Consider the following 27354-nt stretch of genomic DNA (forward strand, 5'->3'; position numbering starts at 1 on the left):
TACTCTGGTTGTCCTGATAGCAACGATGCGCTATTATATTATATTTATATAATATAGTATATAATAGTATAGTATAGTAGTATATAATAATAATATATAATATTATATAATATAGTATAACATATACTATATCATTATATTTGATTAGGATAAATCAAATAATAATAGTATAATAGTATCATAGTATAGTAGTATATAATAATTCATTTTCTACCGCTTTTTCCTCACAAGGGTCGCGGGGGTGCTGGAGCCTATCCCAGCTGAGTATATAATAATAATATATAATATTATATAATATAGTATAATATATACTATATCATTATATTTGATTAGGATAAATCAAATAAACTTCTTATGTTCAGATATCCAGAAACTACACTTAAATATAAATGTAACAAAAGTAGATATAAAAAGGTTATCAATTACCGCCACCATATCGGCCTTGAGAAGCACAAAATTATGGACGGCGTGTATTTCTACTAAAACTGTCTCACTAATTGCAGGAGTTCCCTGCTAGACATTTACATGCAGCTCTTTGACTACTTTACGCCAATAATGAATAAGTCTTGCAATATGAAATATAGAATATGTAGACTAGAAAGAGCAAAATGACACATCTTGTAATATGAATCCAAAGCAGAATTTACATGTACATAAAGACATTTCAGGATGTTCTTTTCAGACAGCTTAGCATTTATTTTCTCGCCAAGGTTTCCCCTAAAAGAGATTTTACAAGCAGATGTGCTAATAAATGAACTGCAAGTCATTCACAGCAAGCTGTATCTATTGACTTCCACTCCCTTCACATGCTAACAAGACAAGTGGTGACGCATTATAGTTAGTGAGCCCCCCCCCCACCCCCTTCCTCCCCCAACACCAAAAGCTTCTTTTGCCAGCAGGGTATATTCATGCTGATCAATAATAAAACGCTGCAGCCATTCATCTGCCGTCAATGTCGTCTGATTTATTGATTCCGATTCTCGCACGCTTTGAGTCAAGCTAGTTCGTAGTACTTCCCCGTCTCTGGATCAAAATAGCAGTTGAGGCAAGGGTCATAGAGCAGATTTAGATACTCGTCCTCCATCTCCTCTTCATTCTCCGACTCATCCCCGCCTGTGGTGAAGCAAGAACATCACTCCGTAATACAACTCCTAAAACTGTCCATGGGAAAAGTGCACCTTCATTCATTCATTTTCTACTGCTTTTCCTCACGAGGGCCGGGGGCGGGGCGGTGCTGGAGCCTATCCCAGCTTTACCATTACCATAAAAATATTTTTGAAAGCCCACCTGAACTACTGCTATGGTAATACATAATAAACAATAACAATACAGCTCACTGTTTGTCTCTTGTTTACTTTCATTCATTCATTTTCTATCGCTTATCCTCACGAGGGGGTGCTGGAGCCTATCCCAGCTGTGTTTGGGCGAGAGGCGGGGTACACCCTGGACTGGTGGCCAGCCAATCACAGGGCACATATAGACAAACAACCATTCACACTCACATTCATACCTATGGACAATTTGGAGTCGCTAAATTAACCTAGCATGTTTTTGGAATGTGGGAGGAAACCGGAGTACCCGGAGAAAACCCACACATGCACAAGGAGAACATGCAAACTCCACACAGAGATGGCCGAGGGTGGAATTGAACCCTGGTCTCCAAGCTGTGAGGTCTGCGCGCTAACCACTCGCCCGCCGTGCCGCCCAAAACATCGCACATACACCTATTTTGACTGTCAAGCCCCCCAAAAACACCATACTTACATAACTGACGTGTATCTAAACCAGTGCTGTTCAAATAGTGGTGCGGGCCCCCCTGGAGGAGGGGGGGGGGTACACATTTATAGTACTCAACATGCAATTTGACTCTTGAATATAGTGTGTATTGTATGCGCTCCATGTTGTTGCATTTTCCTGGTTTCAGTTTGAAGTTCAGTCCGTACAGTACACATATATGAATAAATATCAGTATTTCAAATCATGGTGGGGGGGGGGGGGGGGTGTGACAGAAAATAACTAAGAAGCACTGATCTAAACCGAGCTACAATGTTATTGTTATGTAGGAGTTAACACAAAGAACTATTTTTCTGGTGTAGTGACACAGCGCCCACTCCACAATGCAGTACTGACTGGGAAAAGCATATAAACAACTATGAATAGACAAACAATTGATCTGTATTAGCTAGAATACTATCAGTATTACATGTGATCATAATTGTACCTATTACTACCTGGTCACAGCATGGATAGAAAAGCATAAAACCTTGTTGAAGCTTATTTAGAGGGCTTTATAGTCAAAATAGGTGTGTCCCGTTACGTTTTGTTAGCCGTTCTCGCTTTACTGTAGGATATATTATTTTAAAAATAATATGTGTGGACAAAAAAAAAAAAATCACCATACCTGGCCAATTACTCTCTGCAGTTGAGTAAATAAGCAGCCTTGGCCATTATAGGAGTGACTATGAAGATTTTTTTTTTCTTTTGGTTGGAATGAGATTGTGCAGCTGGAGCTAATAAAGCATGTGGATAAATGTAAGCTATATTTTCCAGGCACGTTGAGACGATAAGAAGGCAGGCAGACGCTCCCAGGTGGAATATAGCGAGAGTCATGTGGGGTGACCTTCACACTCAGGTGGATTTTAAAAGTTTTCTGCCATTTTTTTTTTTTTACTTCCCCTCATCAATCAGAAGCCGAGACGTCGTCGGGTGACGAGGGCCTTATGAAGCCGTAAAGAGCTTCTCCCTGTAATCCCCACTACTTTAAAGCACACCAATTTGGCTGTTAAATTGACAGGCAGTTAAATGCTAAAAAGGTTATGGAATGCTCCGGGTGGAACATTTTATCTTATCAGAACTTGGGCGACGATAATGAAAACTAATTATGAGACACATTGTGTAAGAGGTTTGGAAAAAAAAAGAGATGTTGTAAACTGGAAAGGTTTCATCAATTAACCTTGTCGGTGCGTCTGGGGGATGGGGGGTGTGGTGGGAAAGACCTGTAATGAGCCCCGTCTGTTTTGACCTACAGAGGACAGAGAGCTTCACTCTTGTGCATTTTTTTTTTTATTATTCCTAATTACGCTTGTGTGTGCGTTCCCATCATGCTTTGCTGCACTGTTTGGTGTCTGAGTGTTTTCCATTAGCTCATTGTGTGCGCTCACTAAGGTGAGGGGCGCTAGGTTGTGCCTCCTCTCCCTGACCTCCAAGGACATAAAAGAGGGAGTGGGGGCGGGCAGAAGGACCAACCTTAAGGTTTACTGTACCTCTGATTAGATCCTCACCATGGCTACCTGTGTTGCCTGACCTTCTCTGCAGGCTCGGAGGCATAATTGGGGGGCTGAGCACATCCATCCACTCCCTGGGAAAAGAGCATAAAAGAATACATCCGTGACAACGTGTACCGTGCGTGTGCGCTCTCCATCCCGCCGCATGACATCTTAACAATGAGGGGCCCCCGTCATCATCTTCTCTCGCAGGCCTAAGCAGTGGCCCGCCGTCCTTGGGCCCCGCCTAATACACGCTTAGCCTTGCCGTGTTCCCCCAACTGTCATTTATTCCACTCCGACTCCAGCTGCGACTCCAAGCTGACAACATTCTGACCCAGATAGCTCATCCCAACCTTGGCCGTCTTCTGCGACTTCTCTCTCTCTCTCTCTCGCTCCCTCTGTCCATACGAGCGTATTCTCCCAGGTTTCAATTATACATAAGTCACTGCGCAGTGTTTTAACACAACGCGTCTCCAGAGGAAATGTGACTTGGCAGCGCGGCAGAGATTAATCTTTTGAAACATAATTCACATCAGTTGCATAATCACCCATTTACATCTTTTGCCTCAGGACAAAGCATCTCATAAAAGCACATCATAGCATCTTTAATGAGGAAAGCATAACCTCTGTGTGTTTTAATATTCATCTGGCTGCGGGCGAATCACACATCCATCTCATCAGCCACAACAGCGGGGATGGGCGGTGCCACTCATCTTTGTCTGCTCTGTGTTTCAATATCAGAAGATTCATATTCAACTTTTTTTTTTTAAAAGAAGCGTACAAACACATATTGATGCCAGATCGGTTATGGGATATATACATGCGCTGGAGCAGAGATGTTGTGATACTGTCATGGGTCAAACAGCTCTCAGTATGATACAGTGCAATCCTAGTGTTACTGCAGTACTACCACAATAATAACTACAACCATAAAATAAACATTCAGGCTGTCAAAAATGACGCTCACGCTCTCTTTTAACTTTATTCTGACCCGAACACGTCAACAGAAGTGCAATTCCAATGCCATACACTATATGTCTCTCATCCTCATTGCCACTAGATGATTGTGAGATGCATTCAGGGACACTTCAGACATAATAATAATGTATTTTTTTATTTTTTCATTGTACTTTTCTGAAAATAAATGTTAAAATCTTGTATTGTAGACCAAATCTTGTGCAATAATATTTTCTCATATTTCTCTCAAAGTTCAAATTTCATGGTCAAACAAGATTGGGCACAAGAAACTATTCAGTGACTCACACGTATTTCCCTCCTTTGACCTGTAGCGTTTTTGTATCCTTGTTAAACTGGTTAATGGTGCCGTTAAGCTGGTCTGCTGTTTATCGGTTCATTAGCAAGCAGCTCACACCTTTAGCTAGTTTGCTAGCGACCATTGATCACAACAGGAAACGGCACAAAGGGGATTGATTGGCAATGGATGACCGCCAATCAGGACGCAGAACAGAATGGGCGGGTTCTCCCCCAACACGGCACAAGTCAACTATTACATGAGTAAACAACACCGTCTATTGGTAGCAGTAGTTAATACAATACAATACAAACAGTGCACCGACAGACCGCTCTAATACACCACAATGACGCAGAATGTAATTCACGTTGATAGGCTGTTAAAAAAAAAACATGCACAATTGCACTAGCAAGGGAACACTGTGCTGCTGTACCAAATGTACCAAAATTAAATGTGAGCGGTATAGTCACTTTTCTGAAATACTAAACTTGTCGGACAAGATTGCACACATGCGCCCACTGAAGTGTCCAGCGAGAGTCAGTCTCTCTGTGTGTTTAATGATGCTCTCAGTAGACATCCTTCTAACTTATTGGTGTCAACTCACAATTCGTCTTGCAAAACTGCAAATTGGACTTGAAATTTCCCGGTGGGACTTGGCGGTGATTATTGACATTAAGTGCTTCCAAATATCTCCAACTGAAAGGCTATCAAGGCCGCGCTGTTTATCAACCCGGGCAACTCCTTTCCAAATCCGCCAGAATGGAATGCGAAGAAAAAGCCCTGGCAACACTAAACGCGGAAACAGCAACACTTCAGTTAAAACTCTTCTCCACAGAGAGGATGCCTCGTAGCCCCACCACGGAACTCGACACTGTCAGCATTCAACGCCTCAAAGAAGAGGAATGGAAAGCATCCGTGGAAGTGTTTCATCAATATGTAAATGACGAGTGAAACAACAAGCCGGAGACTGCGAGGTGTTTGAGGTACTTGTCAATAACAAATATTCAATTCAAGCCAGCGAAGAAGCCCCCCCACCCCACTGGGGATAGCAAATAAAGCAAGGAAACATACTGAGAACACTATGTAAGCATGTGAGACCATACACGCCTGCTCATTGCACCGCTTTTCATCAATAAATCAAAAGTATCCCCGCGCAGGAGGTTGCATAATTTGTCTGTGATGCAATGCCTTTGTCTTCTTTTGTAACATGCGGCGTGCTCGTGTGCTACGAGATGAAATGCGGCCAGATTGGATGCATGAACGGGGTTCTCCAGAACCTTCCATCCGCCCGTTTATCCAGCGCCGCATGTTTATGCGCCGCTCGTCGGTGGCCATTGTTAACCTGTAACATGCTTCATTAATGTTGTGAGCACGCTGCTGGGGAGAGTTTCGCTAAAAATCAATATTAAGTCAGCCTCAAACAAGTACTCCACGCTAATGATGCTAATTGTCCTTTCAGGAAGGATCTCCAGACGCTCTTGAATTTTAATGATGGGTGCTGGGGATGTCATTCTCATTGCGGTAGATCAGTGGTTCCCAAACGTTTTATTCATTTTGTGTACCTCCCCCCAGACATTTGGCCTGAAGCCATGTACCCCCCTACTCCTGCACATTTATTTAGAACGTCAATCCATTACAATATTTATTTGATTTCTATTAATATGTTGTGCATACAGCTAGGAGATCCGAGTTCGATCCCAACCTCGGCCATCTCTGTGTGGAGTTTGCATGATCTCCCCGTGCATGTGTGGGTTTTCTCCGGGTACTCCGGTTTCCTCCCACATTCCAAAAACATGTTAGGTTAATTAGCGACTCCAAATTGTCCATAGGTATGAATGTGAGTGTGAATGGTTGTTTGTCTATATGTGCCCTGTGAGAGACCCCACCTCTCGCTCGAAGACAGCTGGGATAGGCTCCAGCACCCCCCACTACCCTTGTGAGCATAAGCGGTAGAAAATGAATGAATGAATGTTTAATGCAAGCAGCATCCTGTCACACTTTGTTTGTCTGTCCTTGAACACACCATCTAACTTTTTTCCCCACACTGCACAGATAGACTACTGTAATTTCCCCCTTTTTCTTTCTCTATCTCTATGATACTATGTGGGAATTCATAAAGGTGAGATCTGATGAGCTTATTTAATACTAATGTGTGTATTTGTTTGGTGAAAAAAAAACAGAGTCCAGGCTGGTACTGGTGGATGGTGGCTCTGTATTCATTTATTGCTTTTCATTCCTGTCTTAGTTTTAAACATTACATTACAAACAAGTTCAATTAGATGGCTATAATCTATGTATGTTTTGCTGGTGTGTTAATATCCTGAATCTCCGGGTGACTAGCTAGCTGATAATGCTATTTGCATCCATTCAGTCATGGTAAGCTACAGAGCATGTGCGACAATGTGATACCTGGTGCACGTCTATATAAGTCATTCACCTAAGGATTTATGGCTGATTCTTATCGATTCAGGAAGCTGCTCGCCATCACAAACATAATGGGTGACATAATCTGCTGAATGCAACATGGAAACAGGAGTTCAGAACATTCACACCGACTGCAACCCTACACTCCAATGAAAAGTGAACAGTATTTCCTGTCATGCGGATTTGAATAAAAACTAAATATATTTTAAATCCCTGTTTACAAGCCACCCATACATTACATTTCACCAAATAAATAATAATGCAATGCAATATATCCTTCACAGCAGCGGATTTGCCTGTGGCTCAAAGCATACAAAGGTAAACAAAGTCACCCATGTCTTGCGGCTGCTTTGCATGATGAAGAAACGGGCCTTCACATTCATTGATGGGTTTCTCCCTGCAAAGCTAACACCATGTATAGTAGGGGTGTCACAGTATCTCGCGCCACAAGATCTCGCAAGATTAAGAGGTGTCTCATTGGCACTCACACGATAAATCATTTTGCCCACATCCATGCCCTGCCATGTAAACGCCTGTGTGTTTTCCTCGTCTCCTACCCTCGGATATACAGGAAGAGGGTTCACATCCTCGTAGACCCAATCTAGTGTATCGTCTTGTCTCGTGAACTCCGCGAGACAAGTAAACGTCCGGATGCGATGCGTATCTATTTAAACGGAATAATGGTTGCCAACCATCGAACCTGACAAGGCGCTGGGCGGAAATACAAATAAAATAATCAAAAACAGCGAGGAGGCAAAAGCACACACAGAAGACATTTATTTGCACTCATCTGTGAGGGAGATGAGCCCCAGTCTGCATCTGACAGCTGACATTTAGCCTTAATTCTGCAGTCGGTTATCCTGCCTTTCATTTGAGTGTTTCATGTGGATGCAGGGAACATAAACACAGAAAGGAAAATCCATTCATCTGCATTGCATTATAGAAATCATGTGCGTTGCCAACATACTCTAAATGAAGGTAAATCTGGTGCATTGAAGCAAGCATGGCCACGCTTTAGAAATATGACCACAATGCATCCCACGGGGCATCATTTTTGGAAAATTAGAGTGGGAAAAATGTATACAATTGCTAGTCAAAATAATAGGAGAATGGCCCGACAAGGTGTACTGTAGTCAGACACATTTGTCGAGCAGAGGCCGCCATGCTTGGTGATATGTTGTACTCGCATTTGAAAATACTGTAAAAATGCCACTTTCTTTTGTAATATACAAACACGTAAAATACAAGTTTGCTTACCTGGGGTTGGAGCACCGGAGTGGGTTCATTTCCTTCTGGTAGTGGTGCCCCTGACTAGCTGGCTGTATTGGAATGAAAAAAAAAACATATCAAATGATGTATCATACCAAATAGTAAAGAAAATATGCTGGATGTTATCAGGAAGAGGAATAAAAGACAAACAAGAAGAAGGCCTAAAGAAAATACTGTTGACGCATTCATTGCATGCAGTCCAATGTATTGTATGCCAGATTAGAAATGAGACCATCAAAACAAAGGTGTGAAATTTTGATGCGCTTACCAAAAAAAAAAAAAAATCAGTTTACATTCAGATATCACCCCCTGCAAGAAACACTAACACATTACCTTCTTCATGTTGTCAAAGCCAAGGACCATACCATTACCACGGGAGGCTATTTAAGCCTAGCGGCTGTTTAAAGGATCTTGCATTGCACGACTGTGATGGAAAAAGTAGTCATATTGAGGTCGAAGTTTTTGCAACGCTTGAGTCCATTTAAGTTATAAGCGTGCGCCGGTGCCTTATATTCCTGTGTGTAATGTTCTTACACACGGGCCGGTATGATCACCTTGGGCAAAAATATCACACTTTCACTGTATTATAATTACAGCTCTAAAATGCTCAAATACATTCAAACCATACAATATAGCACAATGAAAGTGTATCTTATGTAGTTGGAAAAAAACAAACAAAAAACTGGAAACTCCTCTTTTACGGAGCGTGCATGGAAGCTAGCAGGGCTAATGTAAATAAGAATGTAAACAAGCTGCAAGTTCTGGCTGAAAAAAAAAAAAAGATGAGAGGCACGTTTATTCTGGCACCCAGCTTGTCATCAACATTGTCAACACACACACAGCAAACATCTGACATGACTTAGGTGACTAATGACAAGCACGGCCATTATAGTTTGTTGAAGGTTTTGCAGCAATGTATGCAGATGCTGGCATCTCATTAGGTTGTGGACAAAATTGTCCAGTGAGGTATGGTATCAATAAATCTAAGTGTTTTTCATTAAATTGACAGACAATTTACTCACTACCCCACAAAATACACACTATATGCTGGTAAAATATGTGTAAAAAGGTAAAAAAAAATTAAATAGGCCAGTAAATGTTGTGTTTTTGTGCTGTTATGCTGGTATTCCGATCCACCAGACCACCATACTAACACAAACACACAACGTAAGCTGGCCTATGCTGGTCGATGGTCTATGCTGGTCTATGCTGGTCTATGCTGGTCACCGTGGTAGCCGGCCTATGCTGGTGATGCTGCTACCCAGTGGGGACCAGCCCTGTGGTTTCAACACACAGAAGCCCAGTTCAGAGTGTTAGGAGTAACGCAAAACGGGAAAAAGTATTTCCACGTTGTGACCGCGCTGGACCTCCACTTCCTCTTGTGTCAGAGAAACGGTATGAAAAAATGCAAAATTTTTGTGTTTTTTTCCATACCATGGTATACCTTGAAACGGGTATATAATAATGGCCCAAGTCGAGTATGGATATTATTTTGGGGAGATGGTAAGTCCTGGCATGTATTAACCTCACACACGTGGATGTACATCCAGTGAAATTGAACCCTGAGCATTTTCTACCACGTGTATGCCTGAAGAAACCTGTGCACTACAGGCGTTCCAGATGAAGACATTACTATTGGTGGGCATATAGCGACTTCAGGCGTGACGGGAAAAGTAATGTGCATTGATTTTAGACAAACTGAACATGCGTGTGTAGGCGGCGGCTCATATTAGCTTACGGTATTATAGTAACCTGTGCTTGTTGTCGTTCACATTGGAACAGCTATCGAGGTGCAAGTTGTACCGGGCTCACATGGGAAAAAGTCTGCATTAAATGTAATGGTGGCTTTCCAAAAAAAAAAAAAAAAAAGGAAACCAGCTTTCCATCCCAGCGGTAATACGCCTATGCAATATGCTCTACCTGTATCTCAGCATACTATCAGATCAGCCACCTTCTGTGCGTAGGGAAATGGTTACAGGCTCATAAAATTAGCATCTGAAATGACCGCGTTCACTGGGGATCACAGAGAAGAGCCAGTTGGGGCCAGACCGGGCTGCGTTCTCTCCCTAAGTGCAATGTGCTTATGCTAATGGACAATGGATCCAAATGACCTTCAACAGCCACTATACCATCTTTGAATTCTAAAAAGACCACGAGGGATCATTTCCGACGACCTAAATAATTTTGAGTCGTGCTGGGAAATGGCGGGTATTGTGCCATTGTAGCTTTTTAAGCAGTAAGAGGCCAATTAATGTGTTTCTATCTCCATAATCCTTTGTAATGCAGAAAACACACCGGAGGAAGAGGCGTGTTAGCACTTCGCCGTGGCGTCGATGGGGAGCTTGAAATGGAAATGAGGAAGCGTGCAGGTCAGCCGCGGTCACCGAAATTATTCCGGATGGGAGGCAGAGAGGTCAGCGTCGTCGTCGTCATTACCGATGGGCTGACGCACGTACGCATGCACGCCGCTGGCCGGGAATAAAAGTAGCCGAGTAGACCGGCATACAAACCGTGGTGATGTGCGTCCAGGTAGAGTTGTCCTCACTGCTGAGGCTCATGCTGACGTTGCAGCCGTGCATCTGAGACGCGCTGAGGCCCGAGGCTCTGTATTCATCTTCCTCCTGCTCCCTTTTTAGACTTGCAAGCATCTGGAGCTCGTCATCATCCCCTCCGTGCGATTGTAGCCCGCTGGCTGGCTTTAAGTGCCAATCACCAGCATCACCAGGCTGGATGGTCTCGTCTTCTTCCTTTGAAATAATTTCCAAAAACACAGATCACTTCTGCAGCGGCAATCCAAAGAACCACTTTGCATTCCGTCGACATAATTCTCCAAATCCTCCAATGTTGTACGGATCTTTTTACAACAGACTGCAGTCTTACGACATTAAGGGCAGGATGCTTCTAATGAGGTCATCAATTCATTGAGGACAGCAGTCGGATTTTGCCCTGGTGCGGCGTCGGCGAATGTTAATAAAGCAACTCAAATGTGTCGTATTCCTATGACAACCTTTCAGTCACGCCGCCTGCCAAGAGCTGCCACAAATCAGCAGTCAGGCGCTACAGCGATGATGAGGGATGCGAGGACATGTCGCAGCGCTGTTGTGTAAACACGGGGAAGGAAACAGCCGTGGAACACGTCTCCCTTCAGGCCTCGCCATCACTCCAGCTGACTATCCTGTTATCCAGCCCGCCTCTGTAACTTCTTGATCACGCGTTGCAGTCTGATGCTTTCCAACCAACCCCTCCACGAGACTGGTACAACGCTGAATACCACACGGCGACACGCAGACTACAGTTACAAGGTTTCCTAATTAATCCTAATTAAACGCTGCTACAACATTGTGTGTCACGACGATGGATGTCAAAGTTAACACGTTCAAAATTAGCTAACAAAAATTCTCTTTCACACTACTATTGCTTTTAAGCATGCGCATGAGAAAAAATTCTACTCCCATTCTGTGTGGAAGTGGTAAGTTTCTTAAAGGGGAACCGCACTTTTTTGTGGGAATTTTGCCCATCATTCTCAATCCTTATGTGAAACATGAACACATATTTCTTTCCCTTTTCTGAGCATTCCAGAGCGAGAAAACTAGTTAATATGAGCTAGCTGACAATAGACATCATGAGAAATACGTATTTTCACATTTTTATCATTTCGACATTTACCGAGCTACAGTGATATTGTTATTGTAGCATTTGTAACGCGACGCCTCGCTAGCTGTTTGTGTCAGCGTCACTCACAGACCAAAGCGTGGATATACCTAGCTCTCAATTTTGCTATGAAGACTCAACAAGATGCTTGTTTGCTGCCAGTGTTTTTTAGCTTAGGACTGGAGCACACGTCTTGTGCTGGAAGACACAGCCATCCCAATGAGAGAGGACATTGAAAGTGTTGTCGCTGTACCTATACTGCTGTAATTGACAGAAGTAGCGAGTTTTCTTTTTGGAGGGCTTCATAGTCAAAATAGGTGTATCCCAATGACACTTGTTAGCTAACTCATATTAACTTGTTTGCTGGGAAAAAAGCAAAATAGGTTCACATAAGGATTGTGAATGGGCAAAAATCCAAAAAAGTGCGGTTCCCCTTTAAGTCTAGACCTACTAAACTCGAGGCCAACTCCTTCGCTAGCTAGCTTCCCAGCTTGCCAAGTCTTGAGTTCCTGCAGCATAAGAGTTGCAATGTAAAATACCAAAAATTCATTCATTCATTCATTTTCTATTGCTTATCCTCACGTGCTGGAGCCTATCCCAGCTGTCTTCGGGTGAGAGGCGGGGTACACCCTGGACTGGTGGCCAGCCAATCACAGGGCACATATAAACAAACAACCATTCACACTCACATTCATATCTATGGACAAGTTGGAGTCGCCAATTAACCTAGCATGTTTTTAGCATGTGGGAGGAAACCGGAGTCCTCGGAGAAAACCCACGCATGCACGGGAAGATCATGCAAACTCTACACAGAGATGGCTGAGGGTGGGATTGAACTCAGGTTTTCTAGCTGTGAGTTCTGCGCGCTAACCAATAACTAAAACAAATAAAAATAAAATAAATAAAACAATGAAAAATAGAGAGTACAGGTGACTATAGGGGTGTTACTTCATGTGTACAGGTTTCTAATAATGTTAAAACATGTATTTAAAAAGTCATAAACAGGTTTTCTATGCTCTAATTATGAAAATATTCTATTTATTGACATTGAATCCTATATCATGGTAATTCATTTAACATGCTCGGGTGGGGAACCAATTAACCGCTATAAAGGAGGGACGACTGCATGTTACATTTTCCCAGTGTTAGCAAGTGGTATGTGTCTTGTGTGGTCTTTGCTGCTTTCTTGCCCTGGTGACCTCCACTGGGACTGCCAGCTGCTTAAATAAAGCCAAGGCTTTAGGAGATTTACATGAAGTATTTCCTGCTGACTGTTTTTTACGACGGCCCCCATCGACATGGAGACAGAGAGGCTGTGTTTACGTGAGTTTGACCAACACGGTGAAGCGAGAGCAAGGTGCTGAATTTTGTCATTTTTAAAGCTCTCTCAGATGCAATTACGTGTTGGCAGACTAAGTACAAAGAGGGAGCTGTAATGGCAACACATTACGGCACGTAATACAGCCGCTGCCTATTGTTAAAAAAATGTGGGGTTTAGATTCACACTGGAGGAGGGAATTAGTCATTTATTAACCCTTATGGCTGGGGTGTCCAGTGTGCGGCCATTTTCTTCTCTTACTTGTTTTTCACCTTGTGCATATTCATCCATTCATTCATTCATTTTCTACCGCTTTTTCCTCACGAGGGTCGCGGGGGGTGCTGGAGCCTATCCCAGCTGTCTTCGGGCGAGAGGCGGGGTACACCCTGGACTGTTCTCCAGCCAATCACAGGGCACATATAGTCAAACAACCATTCACACTCACATTCATACCTATGGACAATTTGGAGTTGCCAATTAACCTAGTATGTTTTTGGAATGTGGGAGGAAACCGGAGTACCCGGAGAAAACCCACGCATGCACGGGGAGAACATGCAAACTCCACACAGAGATGGCCGAGGGTGGACCTGTGCATATTTAAAAATATAATTAATTCTGTATTAATTATACTATTACATATTAAACAATTTGCTTTGTCACCTATAACACAAAAACTGTCTCAGTAGATCTTAGAGACTTCGACAGTTGTTTCTTTTTAAGCCATTTTGGATGCATTGAAGAAATATAGTCCATAAACACATGAAATACTGCCAAATAAATACTTCAGTATAATTCCCCAAAATATGACAATGTAAAATCACAGAAATGGGAATGCAAAAGAAAGGGTTGTTTCTGTAGTACTGAAATACTTACCGTTTCTTTTACTGCCAGCCCGTTTATTTTGCCTGCACAGTAAACTGAATTTACACTCAGGGATGGGATGCAATTTTCAGGGCTACAAATCTCAAGTTATACGGGAATAAAAGCTAAAACTCCTGTAAATCTGCAATATTTTGCTGTGACTGTTTACATGAGAGCAGTACCTTGAAGGGGTCCTCCAGTGAGAGCTCTTGAAGACAGTCCCTTGACAGTGACGTGCTGTTGTTCCTGTCCACAGCATGGTCGACTCCTTCTGGTGCACCTGGCCCACACCTCTGGTCTTGTCTTGTTCCCCAGAGTGAGTGACAGCATTTGGGATCCATCCTCTCATCCTCAGCTGGCACGCAGGATGGAGAGTGCAGGTGCATATCAGTGGCAGTTGGGCAAAGCTCTTCTAGTGATGTTTGCTCAGTGGTTTGACTCTCAAGTCGTGTGTCCAAATTTGTGCTTGAAAGAGGTTGACAAATGTCAAGGCTGGAGTCTGGCATGAATGTCGGCTGCAGGGATGGAGTGTAGCTCTTCTCCTGAAAGAAGAAGAAGAAATAATCACATTTAAAAGGAACACATGAAGCCCTCGCACTGAAAAATCCTTCCAATAATTGGCTGCTTACGGGGTGCATGGCGAGGAATTATGACATTCATTCATTCATTTTCTACCGCTTATCCAAACGAGGGTAGCGGAGGTGCTGGAGCCTATCCCAGCTGTCTTTGGGCGAGAGGTGAGGTACATCCTAGACTGGTGGCCAGCCAATCACAGGGCACATATAGACAAACAACCATTCACACTCACATTCATACCTATGGACAATTTGGAGTCGCTAATTAACCTAGCATGTTTTTGGAATGTGGGAGGAAACCGGAATACCCGGAGAAAACCCACACATGCATGGGGAGAACATGCAAACTCTGCACAGAGATGGCCGAGGGTGGAATTGAACTCGGGTCTCCAAGCTGATAACCTTAAAAATACGTCAGATAACTGATCATTAAAAAAAGCATACAGAGGCAAGATGACCAGGTGAGAAAATCAAGCACTTCTTTTACTGTAAACAAACTCTGTCAACTTTCCGAGGAAGACACTTTGCATGCTGGTTGTACCTCCCAAAAAAAATCGACCACACCCAAAATCTCATCTGAAAAAAACAGAAATGTGAGATTTCCCGGAGTCTGTCAGGGTAAGCAAATGAAGCGCTTGTTTTTCCTCCTTTCTGTGTCGTAACTTCCCCCGTCATCACTTATAAGCGTTCACTGTTTCAGAAACGGGGCTGGATAGTGGTTAGCGTGCAGACCTCACTGCTCGGAGACCCAAGTTCAATCCCACCCTTGTCCATCTCTGTGTGGAATTTGTCTGTGTGCCTCGTCCTGCTCTATACTCTGCTTCTCCTGATAATCGTCATGTGCTATAGGTAATGTCATGATATTTGATGAGGACAAATCAACAGGTGTAGTTGGTTGAATCTGACATCCAGTAATTTGCAGTGTGCAAAGAGCAAGCTGATATCCGTCAGTGGCGGCCATCATTGCCAGTAAAACATATCATACTCCTCCTAACACAATATTCCATCCATCCATTTTCTATGTCGCTTATCCTATCCTGAAGTGTTGTGGGGATCAAAATCACCACCTAAATTTCACTTCTATGGTTGTCGGACAGCAGTACGACAAAAATAAAGTGAGTATTTTCATTTTTTCCCCAAACTTTTTCGGTGTCATGAACATGTTCAGCATGATTCTGCTTTACTGTCTCTCCAGTGTAAAAAAAACAAAAAAAAAACCACAACGCTGTAATCCCGGCGGAGCGGTTAGTGTCTGTGAAAAAGTAGACATCTCAAGCAGCCAATCTAGAGAAGTTGTTAAATGCAGCCGTTTCTTACTCTGGAAAAACACAAACACAAAGCTCCCTGAGCTCATAGAGTCTTCCACGTCTCAATTTCTTCTTTCCGTTGGCTCCTTTTGCGGTCGGCTTTATTCTGGGGTCAGAGGTTACAATAAGCCCTTTGAGGCTGAAGCTTATCGCCACCATATGTTATTTACTTTCTCCTTCTTTCAGTTCTTTATCATTCTCCCTGGAGTGCAAGGCAGTAAACAACTATTAATGAGTATTATTGTGAACATATTGCTTTTTCCGTGTGTTGGTACTATGTTCAAGGTCTTTTGACAGCACGCTATTTTTCCCGTAGCTATTCTTGTGCACAATTACATTTCGGTCACATTACACTCGAGTTTACTTCGAAACATATCAGCGAGGGGTCCGATACATCTCCAAATAGATCACAAGCAACATGTTTCAATGCTTTTAATATTTCTCTGTGTTTAAGAACAAATGGCTGAAGAGAATTGCATGAACCTGACGCAACACCTTGAAAGACGACTTGAGAAATGAGCAACCTGTCAGAAATGAGTGAAAATCAAAATCACGTCAAACGTGTGTCAGATAAACCGCATGTGTTTTATCTACCACGTTGGCGGGCACAATAATAACAAGAAAAGCTCAGAGCGTTGCAATGATTAAGTCATGTGTTGCAAACAGTTCCGTGTATTTTATTTGTCATGTCCATCAACCGTCGATGCCAGCGTCCGCATTCTTAGAAATGATGCCAGAAATACATTTGGCTTATTATGCTCTTTGTAAAACAAACACCAGCACGCATTTCATCTAACAAGACGCTGCCCTCGGAAAAAATAATAACGCTGAGTTTTGATTGTGATATTCGTTTAATATGTTCCATTATTGTGACTGCTTGGCTTTAAAAGGCGGTGTGAAAGGTGCTGTTGTCACTGCAGTGTTTAGTTTGGAATGATCAAATGAACACAGAGCTCTGCACGCAAGCAACATGGAGGGGCGTTAAAACATTGTTCATTTGCTTTAGCAGCGCGCCATGTAATGACTCTAAGCCGGTTGGAAATCATTTCCCATTAAATTGGAATTATAAGACTTATTATGGAGTTTTGAATAAGTTAAAGCAATTAGCATTTCTTTGAAGGCCGTAGTCTTTAAACTCGGAGTCCAACACGGTTTAATCTCTCTGCTCAGCATAAAGAAAATTACTCTATAAATTTTAGAAACCTTAATATATTATGTGATTAGAACAACCCTGGAAAAACTCGATTTTCAGCGGGATTGCAAGAAGCGGTGCCCTGTCCACACTGGATTGTGGAATAACTTGAGGCCCTTCTTAATCCCACTGACACACCTTTTGTAGCTACGATCATGTCCCTTTAAGGCTCCAGATGTAGTGTCTTGGTTGACACAACATTGCGTGGAGGTCGGGAAAAGTAGCTCTGGATCAGCAGACCCGGGGTAGTGGTCCCCCTTTGCAAGAAGGGTGAACTCGGATGGAGACTGTGTGAGAAGCTCAAAGATGAGCCGTTCTCCTTCACATTCCATCGAGACGACCCAGTTGAGGTGGCTCGGGCATCTAGTCCAGATGCCTCCTGGATGCCTACCAGGCATATCCAGCCAGTAAAGGCCCTGGGGTAGACCTAGAGGACACGCTGGAGGGATAGCGGACGATGGACGGAGATCAGGAAGTCAAGACTTCCCTGCAAAGACCGCTGCCCTTGCATGGCGGATTGGGATAAGGAAAGGACAATGGATGGATGAACGGAATAACCTTGTTGACATATTCAGTTAAAGTATAATTCCCCCTGCGAAATGTGCACTCAAGAGATGAAATGCGCATTATGAAGTGTGCGCACTATGTGGGATGTTATGTCGCACTGAATTGAGATTAGAGCGGATCACTGTTGCATTACATTGTTAGGCCACTAAAATGGAAACGTCACGTTACAAAGTGAGGCTCAAGGCAGCCGGGCAATCGTGTCAAAGCAATATGTGCAATGTATCCTGAGTGAGCAAGAGTGCGTTCGTGCCCCCAGAGTGAGCGTACCTCATCACTTTCACTGCCAATGAAATCATCTTGGGGCTGTGCCTCATAGCGCCTCTCACTCAGGCTCTGAACTCCATCGCCTCGCTTCTCCATCTTCTGCTCACCCTGGCCTTGCCCTCGTTTGGGTGAGTGAGGCGGGGATGAGAAAGTGAACACCTCCTCCCGCAGAGCCAGACGCAGCTCGGGCTCCCCATCATTACTCTCCCAGCAGCTCCAGGCCTGCGGGTCAGGGGACGAAGCAAACCGAGTCGAGCCGCGGGGAGACTCTGCCGGTGTGGGTGGAGGCGACGTGGAGCTGTTCTTTGGTGAATTTAAACCACACTCATCTGAGATAAAAGATAAGAACCGGGGATATTAAAAGACTGACGGGGGTAAATGAACGTTATAAATGTGAGCGCTTGCAGGGTCCAGGAATAGAGGACTTTTACAATTCCTACTGTCTTGTACTTCGCTACATTGACTGAGAAAAATGGGGGCCTATCATTTAATTAAGTTGGGCCTTAAGAAAAAGCCGCATGCGCTGGTGTGTGCACATGAGAGACGGAAACCCTCCCACTGCACGGCACAGCGGGCCTGAGCTCAAACACGGGGGCACCTCTCCATATGAATGAGCGAGCACGTTTCAACCTCTCGTCAGTATAATCGCTTCCTTTAATTGCCCACTGTGTGGCAATCCCTGGACCCGGGAGATGTCACTCTGACTTTTATTTAATGTGCCACATTACCATTAATGAACTAACTACTGTGAGCAAAGGAACTTGGTGCTGGCTAGAAACGTCTAAAGACTAGAATAGAAATTGTGATAATGAGAGATGCTGCTAAAGCAGGAAGCGAATCGAGGACTACAACACTCGTTCGTGCACCGCAGCGTCGCACCCTCGTCTCCTCGTGAAAGCGCTTCAGTACTTTGGAAGGAAGTGTTTGTGCCATTAAAATATTTAGCATTCAGTACTTTACTTTGCAGAATTAGTGTGAATGCGTGCATCTCTCGCACAATCGGCTTCCCAGAGCAGTTGTTGTTATTGTTGCGTGTGTGACACAGGACTCGGAATAGCTCGACTGCACAGACTCTGCATCTCTCGCACAATCGGCTTCCCAGAGCAGTTGTTGTTATTGTTGCGTGTGTGACACAGGACTCGGAATAGCTCGACTGCACAGACTCTGCAGCAAAGCCCCCCCCCCCCCCCCCCCCACCACCACCCCCCGACGTGGGTGATGCAAAATTTAAAAAGCAAGGAACAAAAGCAGTGATGTATGCAACCTAAAATGAGGCTCATCAATATTCAGACCATATTCTGAAGCAAACAGAAACAAAATAAGAGCAGGCGTTTTGTCCTTTTTGAAGGATAGACTTGGATTCAATGCGACTTGTCTTTTAGAGGAAAAGGTGGTCACCTAAATAGTCCGGTCGCTTCTACATTCCCGGCAGAGATGAGCCTCACCTGCACTTTGGACTTCAGTCATTCCTTTTGGTGTCAAAGGTTTTTGCCTGCTCTCCGGCCCGCTTGATAGAGGGCTTCGTTTCTCTCTGGTCTCATCTCCCCCGTTGCGGCCGACATGAGCAGGATCTTCAGGGGTGGAACACAACACAACTTTAAAACTCAAGTGCTTTTATCGAATCTTACAGAGTGCATCGTAGCATATAACACAGCTCACCCGACGGCGCTTCTAGCCTCTCTGGTCCAGCGCTGAGAATTCCGAGCTTCCTTCTCTCTGATGTTTGCTTGTTGCACGCTTTGCCTCTCGGAGGATGTGGCTGCATGCTGGAACATGTTCCTTTGGACAATACATGCCGATGGAGCATGAAAATAACAAGTTGAAGTAATATTGACAAAATTGCGCTTTATGGGTCATTATCAGGGCGGCTACACTTTGTAAGTGCACATGTATGTACTGTACAGATTGACTACATGTACGTTGTACATTTTACCCAATGAGAGAATGCACACTGCCACAAAATGCATTTAAAACATATCATTACCGTCTCCGTCTCCAATGTCTGCGGTAAATCGCTGGCGTGTCAGATTGAACCCCTGCGGTGCGAAAGACAAAGAGTGCTCAGGTTGAAAGTACAGTCACACGTGACATGATTACCACAATCATAAACATAAATATGTTATTATAAGATTCATGTTATTACTGTTTTTCTGTTACAGGGTTCTCCTTTTTCCAAGCCATTTGCGGCCGAGCCGCCTTTTCTTCCTGCGTGCGCTGCTGGTGCTGTGGCTCTCGAGCCTGGGGCGGTGTGTGGAGCCGCCTGGGGCTTGCTTCTCTGAGAACTGGCTGATCTGGCAGCAGGATGCTGGTCAGGTCCTGCATGGCCGGTCACGTTACCTATTGACGGGGATTGATCTTCTGCAGCTATCATTTAGCAAGTGTGTTCAAGCTGCAAATAATGACACTTCATCACATGCAGAACATGCTGGTGATCAAAGATGAAAACACTTGAATTGTGCGATCAATCTTGTGCGAGCTGGAGCGGACTACTGCTGGCGTTTTTACAGGCCTCTATTGGGATTCACATGTAAGATTTAGAGGTGCCTTTTTGAAATTCGGAGCGTAAACAACTCTGAAAACAAGAGATGTCAAAACATTAACATTTTAAATCAGATTAATCACAGTTTTCAAACGAATCATTCATGATTAATCACCATTTGCATGTCTGAATTATACCTATATTTACTGTACAGTAGAACCTCTGTGTTTTTAGGTTGCCATTTGCGTACATTTTCCAGTTAGCATACAATATGGCGCATCATCTTATTAATAAGGCAGGTTCACAATGTATTTTATCACAGAAGGTCCTTGTTAGCAGGCTATTAGCTTGCTAATAAGTAGAAACAGGAGCCGCAAATCGACTCTGTGGCTCGTCTATGATGTCATCACAAGCTGACAATGTAGTTCTTTGCTAATTAACACAGTTATGCCACAAGTCTCAAAAATGATAACACGTTTTTATAATCTTACAATAAGGGACGCTGTTGGCGGGTTTGTTTCATAGAACAACGGCATGAACAGAGTGAGACCTCTTGTCAGTCATATAGTCTCTTTGTCTCGGCGGGTGGAGGCGGGGCCGCTAGTTTTTAAATCATTTTTCATTGTACAGTACTTGTTAAAATCTCTTCTCATCTCCTAGACCCAACCTAGTGTATCGTCGAGTTTTGCGATACCCCTCGTTATGAGGCGATGGTCGCCTCATGCATGGCATTTCAGAATGTACATTGCTTTACCTCGGCGGCATGGCTCAGTCTCTTAACAAAAGGGAGAAACAGGAAACAGATTTTGGCTCCATGCAACACAAACAATGACTGCAAGGAGCAGTCTTTGAGTTTGCAGGGACACATGAAGGTAAAAAAAAAACAAAAAAACACAGAAAACAAATCCTTGCAGCCTACTTGTGAACTTGAAGATATAAAATACAATGTACTGCGTAGGACTGAGATGGGATGCTAGGGCTGTTGCTTTGTACTTCCTAACAGCTCTTGACGAGCCGCTGAGGCAAGGCTGTCGCCGTTTAACCGGATGTCTTCTTCAATAGCAATCCTTTTAATTGTGATTAGAGAACCGAATGCTAATGATGCTAATTACGATAAGCTGATTCTCGGAGGTGGTCGCTGCTGTCTGGTGCAGGCGCCGCCGCTTGACTCAACAAGACTTCGACGGCTGTCAGGACAAATGAATATGCGGCGCTAAAAGAGGCCACGGAGGCGGCACGCAGGCCTGGATCACTGGTGCATGTCTTTGGGTGTGAGGTGAAAGTAAAGGACAGGTGAGGTGGGAATGATGCACGCATATTTAACTGCAGAAAAACAAAGTACACGTGATCTGGAGACGCTACTCTGCATGCAGACACAAACGTTAGCAACATTAGCAGAGCTATGTGAGCTAGAGTGATAAAATGACAGTTGAATGTTAACAGGCTCTCATGCATGTTGACGTATCATCTTTAGATGTGTAGCGAAGCCTGCTTTTTAACAATGCTACCATCCATAAAGCGGTGCTCGTATACACGAGGCGGGCATCGACATGCCCATAATGAAGGACTTTTTTTTTTTTTCCTTGAGCGTCTCTTCTCCCAAAAGTAAAGCAAACAAGTGAGTCAGATGAGCGATGTTTCTCACATTTGGTGCTCATAAACAGCCTCTAGGGACAGATTACTGCTATAACATAATAATTAAAAAGTCAACTCTGCATCAAAATCCTTTGGATGACTACGGGGGAGTATAATTAAGAGATGGGTGTAATTTACCACAGCCACACCTGAAAGTGGTGACACTTGTTTCCTCAGAAACAAAGAAGAGGTAGTAATTGGCTGTCGGTAATTACTAGGGATGCTAATGTCTTTGCGGTAGATGATTTCATGCGCTTCTTGATATCATTCAAAACTGATATATTTTAAAGCGGTTATATTTGTTGATGTAGACATTAATCTTACATACAGAAGCCAATTGTGTAAAAGTGGCATTCTTACAGTGTTATCGCATTACCTTCATGATTTGTGTGGGGAAATGATTAAACATTCATTCATTTTCTACCGTTTATATAGGGGTGCTGGAGCCTATCCCAACTGTCTTTGGGCGAGAGGCGGGGTACACCCTGGACTGGTGGCCAGCCAATCACAGGGCACATATAGACAAACAACCATTCACACTCACATTCATACCTATGGACAATTTTGTTTTTGGAATGTGGGAGGAAACCGGAGTACCCGGAAAAAAAAAATGCATGCATGGGGAGAAACTCCACACAGAGATGGCCGAGGGTGGAATCAAACTCGGGTCTCCTGCGCGCCAACCGCGATCCACCGTGCAGCCCATGATTAAACATCTTTAATTTTAATATGAAAGATTATAAAATTGATAAAAATTGAAAAAAGTAATAAGAACCCTTAATAATATGTAGATAGCTTTCTCTCCAGTCGACAGCCATGCATTATACAACAAAATTAAATAAATACATGAATCAATTTCCTTGGATTTCTTTCCTTCCTTTGGTTAACTTTTCATTTGATTAAAAAAGAAGGAAAAAAAAAAAAAGAAGAACCAAAACAACCTTGGGCAACGGCTCTCGGGAAGGAGCGGCAGATTGTTAACTAAAGTAATTTTGTTGCCTTGACAACCAGTCTGGCCCTTTGGTACCCTGGCCAGTTTACAGGTATTTCATCCTACTAGATGCCAGTCCCAATCCCCCTTCCCCCACCCCCGCCTGCTCCATGTGTAATCACAAGCGCTACAGCGAGCTGCGAGGACAAGTGGCCATGCCAAGACGCCTTGTTATTTGGTATTCAACATGGCTACCACCCAATAAAAGGTAAGTTCCGACTTATTCCTTCACATTTTCATGCACTGATTGGACTTTACAACTTACCGCTGTTGGGGTGTGTTGTCCTCCAGGTGGTCTCCTGCAAGGCGGCCATGTTCAAAACCTGACACTCGTGGCGCACGGTTGCGGGAAACTGGCAGCTGCGAGGTATCTGATCCGCAACATATCCAGTTCCACCGAGAAACAAATCTGGATTAAAACAAGAGGAATTAGTAATACAGTCAATGCAGCTTTGATTATGAAATGCATTCATGAAAAACATTTCGAGGTAGACTATACAATAAAACTACTGATTTGTTGTAATAACGATTGGATTCGTATAACGATTCGTGGTTGCAAATGACGTGATCCGAAACGATTCAGTAACTTTATTCAATTCTGTAACTTTTTAGCCAAAATCACACAGACCTCACAGCTAGGAGACCCTCGGCCATCTCTGTGTGGAGTTTGCATGTTCTCCCCGTGCATGTGTGGGTTTTCTCCGGGTACTCCGGTTTCCTCCTCCCACGTTCCAAAAACATGCTAGGTTAATTGGCGGCTCAAGTCATTATTGAGTCACCAATTAACCTAGCATGAGGAGAACATGCAAACGCCACACAGAGATGGCTGACGGTGGAATTGAATTTGGGTCTCCTAGCTGTGAGGCCTGCGTGCTAACCGCTCGGTGAGTTTTTATTGTTATTATTTATTATTATTTAGGTTTTATGATTATGAGTGTGAATGGTTGTTTGTCTATATGTGCCCTGTGAATGGCTAGTGACCAGTCCAGGGTGTACCCCGCCTCTCGCCCGAACACAGCTCAGCGACCCTCGTGAGGATAAGGGGTAGAAAATGAATGAATGCTTAATATACGGGTGACATTATGAAAATGAGACGTGAAAAGAAAGACGTGTGTTCATGTCTCACTTAAGGATTGCAGATGATGGGCAAAACTGCTTTAAAATTCCTTTAAGAATGTTACATTTTCATCTAAAACATTGCTTGTCCAGTTAATGCATTTACGACACCTCCTGGAGAAATATGTCGGCTGTCAGGTTGAACAGCGCATAGCGGCTTAAACATGCTGAAACAGTTTTGACATCAAGCCTGAATGTGCGGCGCTTTGCATTACCTTCACTTGACAGGCCACTCGGCTGAGTTTTCACAGTGAAGATCCTCCGCACTCTACAGGAGGCAAACAAAGTGATGCCGTCCAGGCTCAAAAAGGCTGCAGCCTTGAACAACTCTCCGGTGAATGACACGAGGTCGACAAACAAAGTAGTCCACTACGACAAGAACGAAAGGATCGTGTTCACAACCCAACACTCATGGCAAAAGACACAGAGCTAGCCTAAAAATAATCACAGGATGTCTGGGCCGGGTCGGGATGCTCACAATATTGCGTTTCACTCCTGCCAGAGGTATTTTTGCATGCCAGAGTGTGGCAGACAAGTCTTTATGCACGGTTGATAAGTAGAGCCGTCTTTTCAGGTGGCCGACATCTGTTATTCTGAGGCAGACACACAACAAGGCACATTGTGAATGATCCCACTGTGGGACAATGGAAGATTTTACTGTGTGACCACAGACTTATCAACACTGAAAGTATGCAAATAGTATTTAGAAGGACGAAAATATTTCTTCCTATGTTTTCCCCATGATTCATAATTGCCCCAGAAACACATAATTACTGGTAAGAAGGTCTTTTTAAAGGACATACAACATGAAAACATACCCACTCATAATACATTCAACTAATAATACATTCAACAAAGATGTAAACATTTGGTTTTCGCTGTCATTATTCTTGAGCTAAACTCCATGTACTGGGGTGTCACAATATCTCGCGAGATTAAAACCCGACCAAAAAAATGTCTTGTGGGCCCTCGGCAAATTGATAATATTTCCGGCCTCACTATACATATTGTAAACGTGTCTGTCTTCACTCTGTGCATTACTTTTAGCACCTTGATGGGTTCCATAGAACAACTTGGTGGGTGGAGGCGGGGCTGCTAGCACACACAGAGTGTAGCCATGTGAGGAGCAGTGCACGGTAATGTAGTACAAATTTAATGCATTTTCTTAAAAGTAATATAAACATCTTGTCTCGTGCCGCGTCTCGTGACACCCCCACAATGTACACATTTCTCTCAAATATTGTTCACAAATCGGTCAAACTGAGCTGATTAAACAGAATGCATCATGTTCAGGTTGGTCACAATAAAAGGCTGTTCCAAAATGTGTAATTTAACCATATTGGAGTATTTGGGGCAAATGGTGGTCACACCACATACAAACCCTAACCTTGACATTTTGGAGTGGCCTTTTATTGTGACCAACCTCAGGTGCACATATGCAATAACCAGCTTATATATGTATTAAATATGAAGACTGCTAAGTCTCCCGCACACAAAATCTTACATACTTACACAAGTTCCACAGAGAAATCCTTATCAGGAGGAATAATCACTTGAATGGCCAAGAATCTTTGCAGAAGCCCAACTAAGAAATCAGACAATCGAATTACTGTTAGCATACAGATTGACATGGGAGCGGAGTGTTATATTATTGTTAACTTACGGGACATTTTCCCATTCTCTGGCATTTGCATCTTCACCGTCTTGCTGCTGCCATCCAGGCGGTAAACAAATCCTTTAACTTCTTTGTCATACTCCTGGAAAAGGGACAAAAGCTCAGCAAATGACGGGAAGTCTATCGGCCACTGTCAGCTCTATTTGGCCACGCACACACACACACACACACACACACGCACACACACACAGAATTGTGCATTATTGTTAGAGAACTCTTTTCTAAAAAATAAATAACCCAGTGATACTTTTCTGTTATTCATCTCCAATGATGCGTTCAAGGACATCATGAGGCTCTATTTCCAATTTATGCGAGAAAATGAGGACATCAAGTGGTGTTGCAATGACGCCCATGTGTTGTATGTGTTGGAAGACGTGCTCGCATCAGGGGCGAACTTACCATTAGGCAAACACAGGCAATTACCAAGGCCCCCCAATTTTTCAAATGTTTTTTTTTCTTTGATTTAAAGTACATATTACTGTTTTAGTCTAAATTCACATGCTCAAAACAACATCAAACTGCATAATCTATCATGATTATTGTTTCCCCCTCTGCAATGGACTAGTCCATGTTACTGTGCAGATTGATTCTTTATGAGGGCAGCAAAAACAAACTTGTTGGCGCAGTTTGGAGAAAAATCAAGCAGAGAACAGGAGAAGGCGTGAGGAAAACAATTTAAAAAAAAAATCAAAACTGGTGAAATTGTCACAAAAAGTGTCTGCTGCTGAGAATGCAGAACATTCGTCCCTCGTTTATCGCGGTTCGTTGGCTCCAGACCCGACTGTGATAAGTGAATTTTCCCCAAAGATTCACAAATAGAATGCTTCTACTGTATTGTATTTGTATTTTAGTTCATTTAGCCATTTGTATGCTTCATTTTGGCCAACAATATGTACAATTTGCTTAAATAGGCATTTTTTGAAAAATAATAATAGGCCATATTCAACCACCTATGTCTGACTTTAATAACCATGTCTGGGGTTTAATAACCATAATAAATAATGCCACTATGTGATGTGTTTGTCAGAAAAATGATAGCATAGGTTTTGAAAATGTTCATCCTTTTGTGGGTTAAGAAGCTGTCCTATTTGCTATTTCTAGCTAAATTGCACCTGTCCAGCTGCGCTTAGCATTTAGACAATATTAAATTTTTTCTCTCACTTTCCGTATGGCTGACTGCCCCCCACAAAGTTTCCACTTGGCTACAGGATCTTTGCCTTGTCCACTGAAGACCTCCACCACAGCTCCACCCTGCAGCACAACACAAACTGCGTTTAGCTTACCGCTATCGTTCGTGTTAGCTAGTAGGAATTTCAATACTTACTTGATAATTGTGCTTAAACATACCCACCACCTGACGATACGGCGGTGGCCAGAAAGTACTTAGTAACGGAATTTTAAATCCACATTTCACTTTAGAGGACTTTGGGGAGTAACGACGTAACAAACAGGTGTCAAGTTAGCTAAACGCAGCATGCGTCTCCATGGTTACAAATGCTGCCGATCTCGGCC

At 43.3% G+C, this 27354-nt stretch overlaps 1 protein-coding gene across 3 annotated transcripts; it reads right to left on the reverse strand.

The window, feature by feature from the left end:
• Positions 1-863: 863 nt before the first annotated feature.
• Positions 864-27354, reverse strand: cfap20dc (CFAP20 domain containing). Of its 3 annotated transcripts, none has more exons than XM_058091744.2 (17): positions 27167-27354; positions 27004-27093; positions 25831-25924; positions 25680-25752; positions 24646-24760; positions 24383-24536; positions 23317-23460; positions 20090-20283; positions 19931-19982; positions 19606-19725; positions 19392-19517; positions 17950-18275; positions 14224-14583; positions 10722-10958; positions 8200-8261; positions 3282-3358; positions 864-1113 (listed from the first exon to the last, which is right to left on the reverse strand). In XM_058091744.2, exons 1-17 carry the CDS (start codon positions 27185-27187, stop codon positions 995-997), a joined length of 2364 nt encoding a protein of 787 aa, XP_057947727.2. In that variant the 5' UTR covers positions 27188-27354; the 3' UTR covers positions 864-994. The 3 variants fall into 3 exon arrangements, with proteins under 3 accessions (XP_057947727.2, XP_057947726.2, XP_057947729.2); XM_058091743.2 differs by having other exon boundaries at positions 3264-3358; XM_058091746.2 differs by having other exon boundaries at positions 868-1113; positions 3247-3358.

Source organism: Doryrhamphus excisus, linkage group LG11 (genome assembly GCF_037039965.1).
Source record: "Doryrhamphus excisus strain RoL-2023G ecotype Guam linkage group LG11, RoL_Dexc_Guam_v1.1, whole genome shotgun sequence".
NCBI lineage: Eukaryota > Metazoa > Chordata > Actinopteri > Syngnathiformes > Syngnathidae > Doryrhamphus > Doryrhamphus excisus.

Bases quoted from the DNA above. Each gene is read 5' to 3' on its own strand.
- cfap20dc (XM_058091743.2), bottom strand. From the start codon at position 27,187: ATGTTTAAGCACAATTATCAA. The intron at 27,094-27,166 runs GTAAGTATTGAA...GTTGTGCTGCAG, and splicing joins TGTTTAAGCACAATTATCAA to GGTGGAGCTGTGGTGGAGGT. The intron at 3,359-8,199 runs GTAAGCAAACTT...CTCTTTTCCCAG, and splicing joins CTCCGGTGCTCCAACCCCAG to GGAGTGGATGGATGTGCTCA.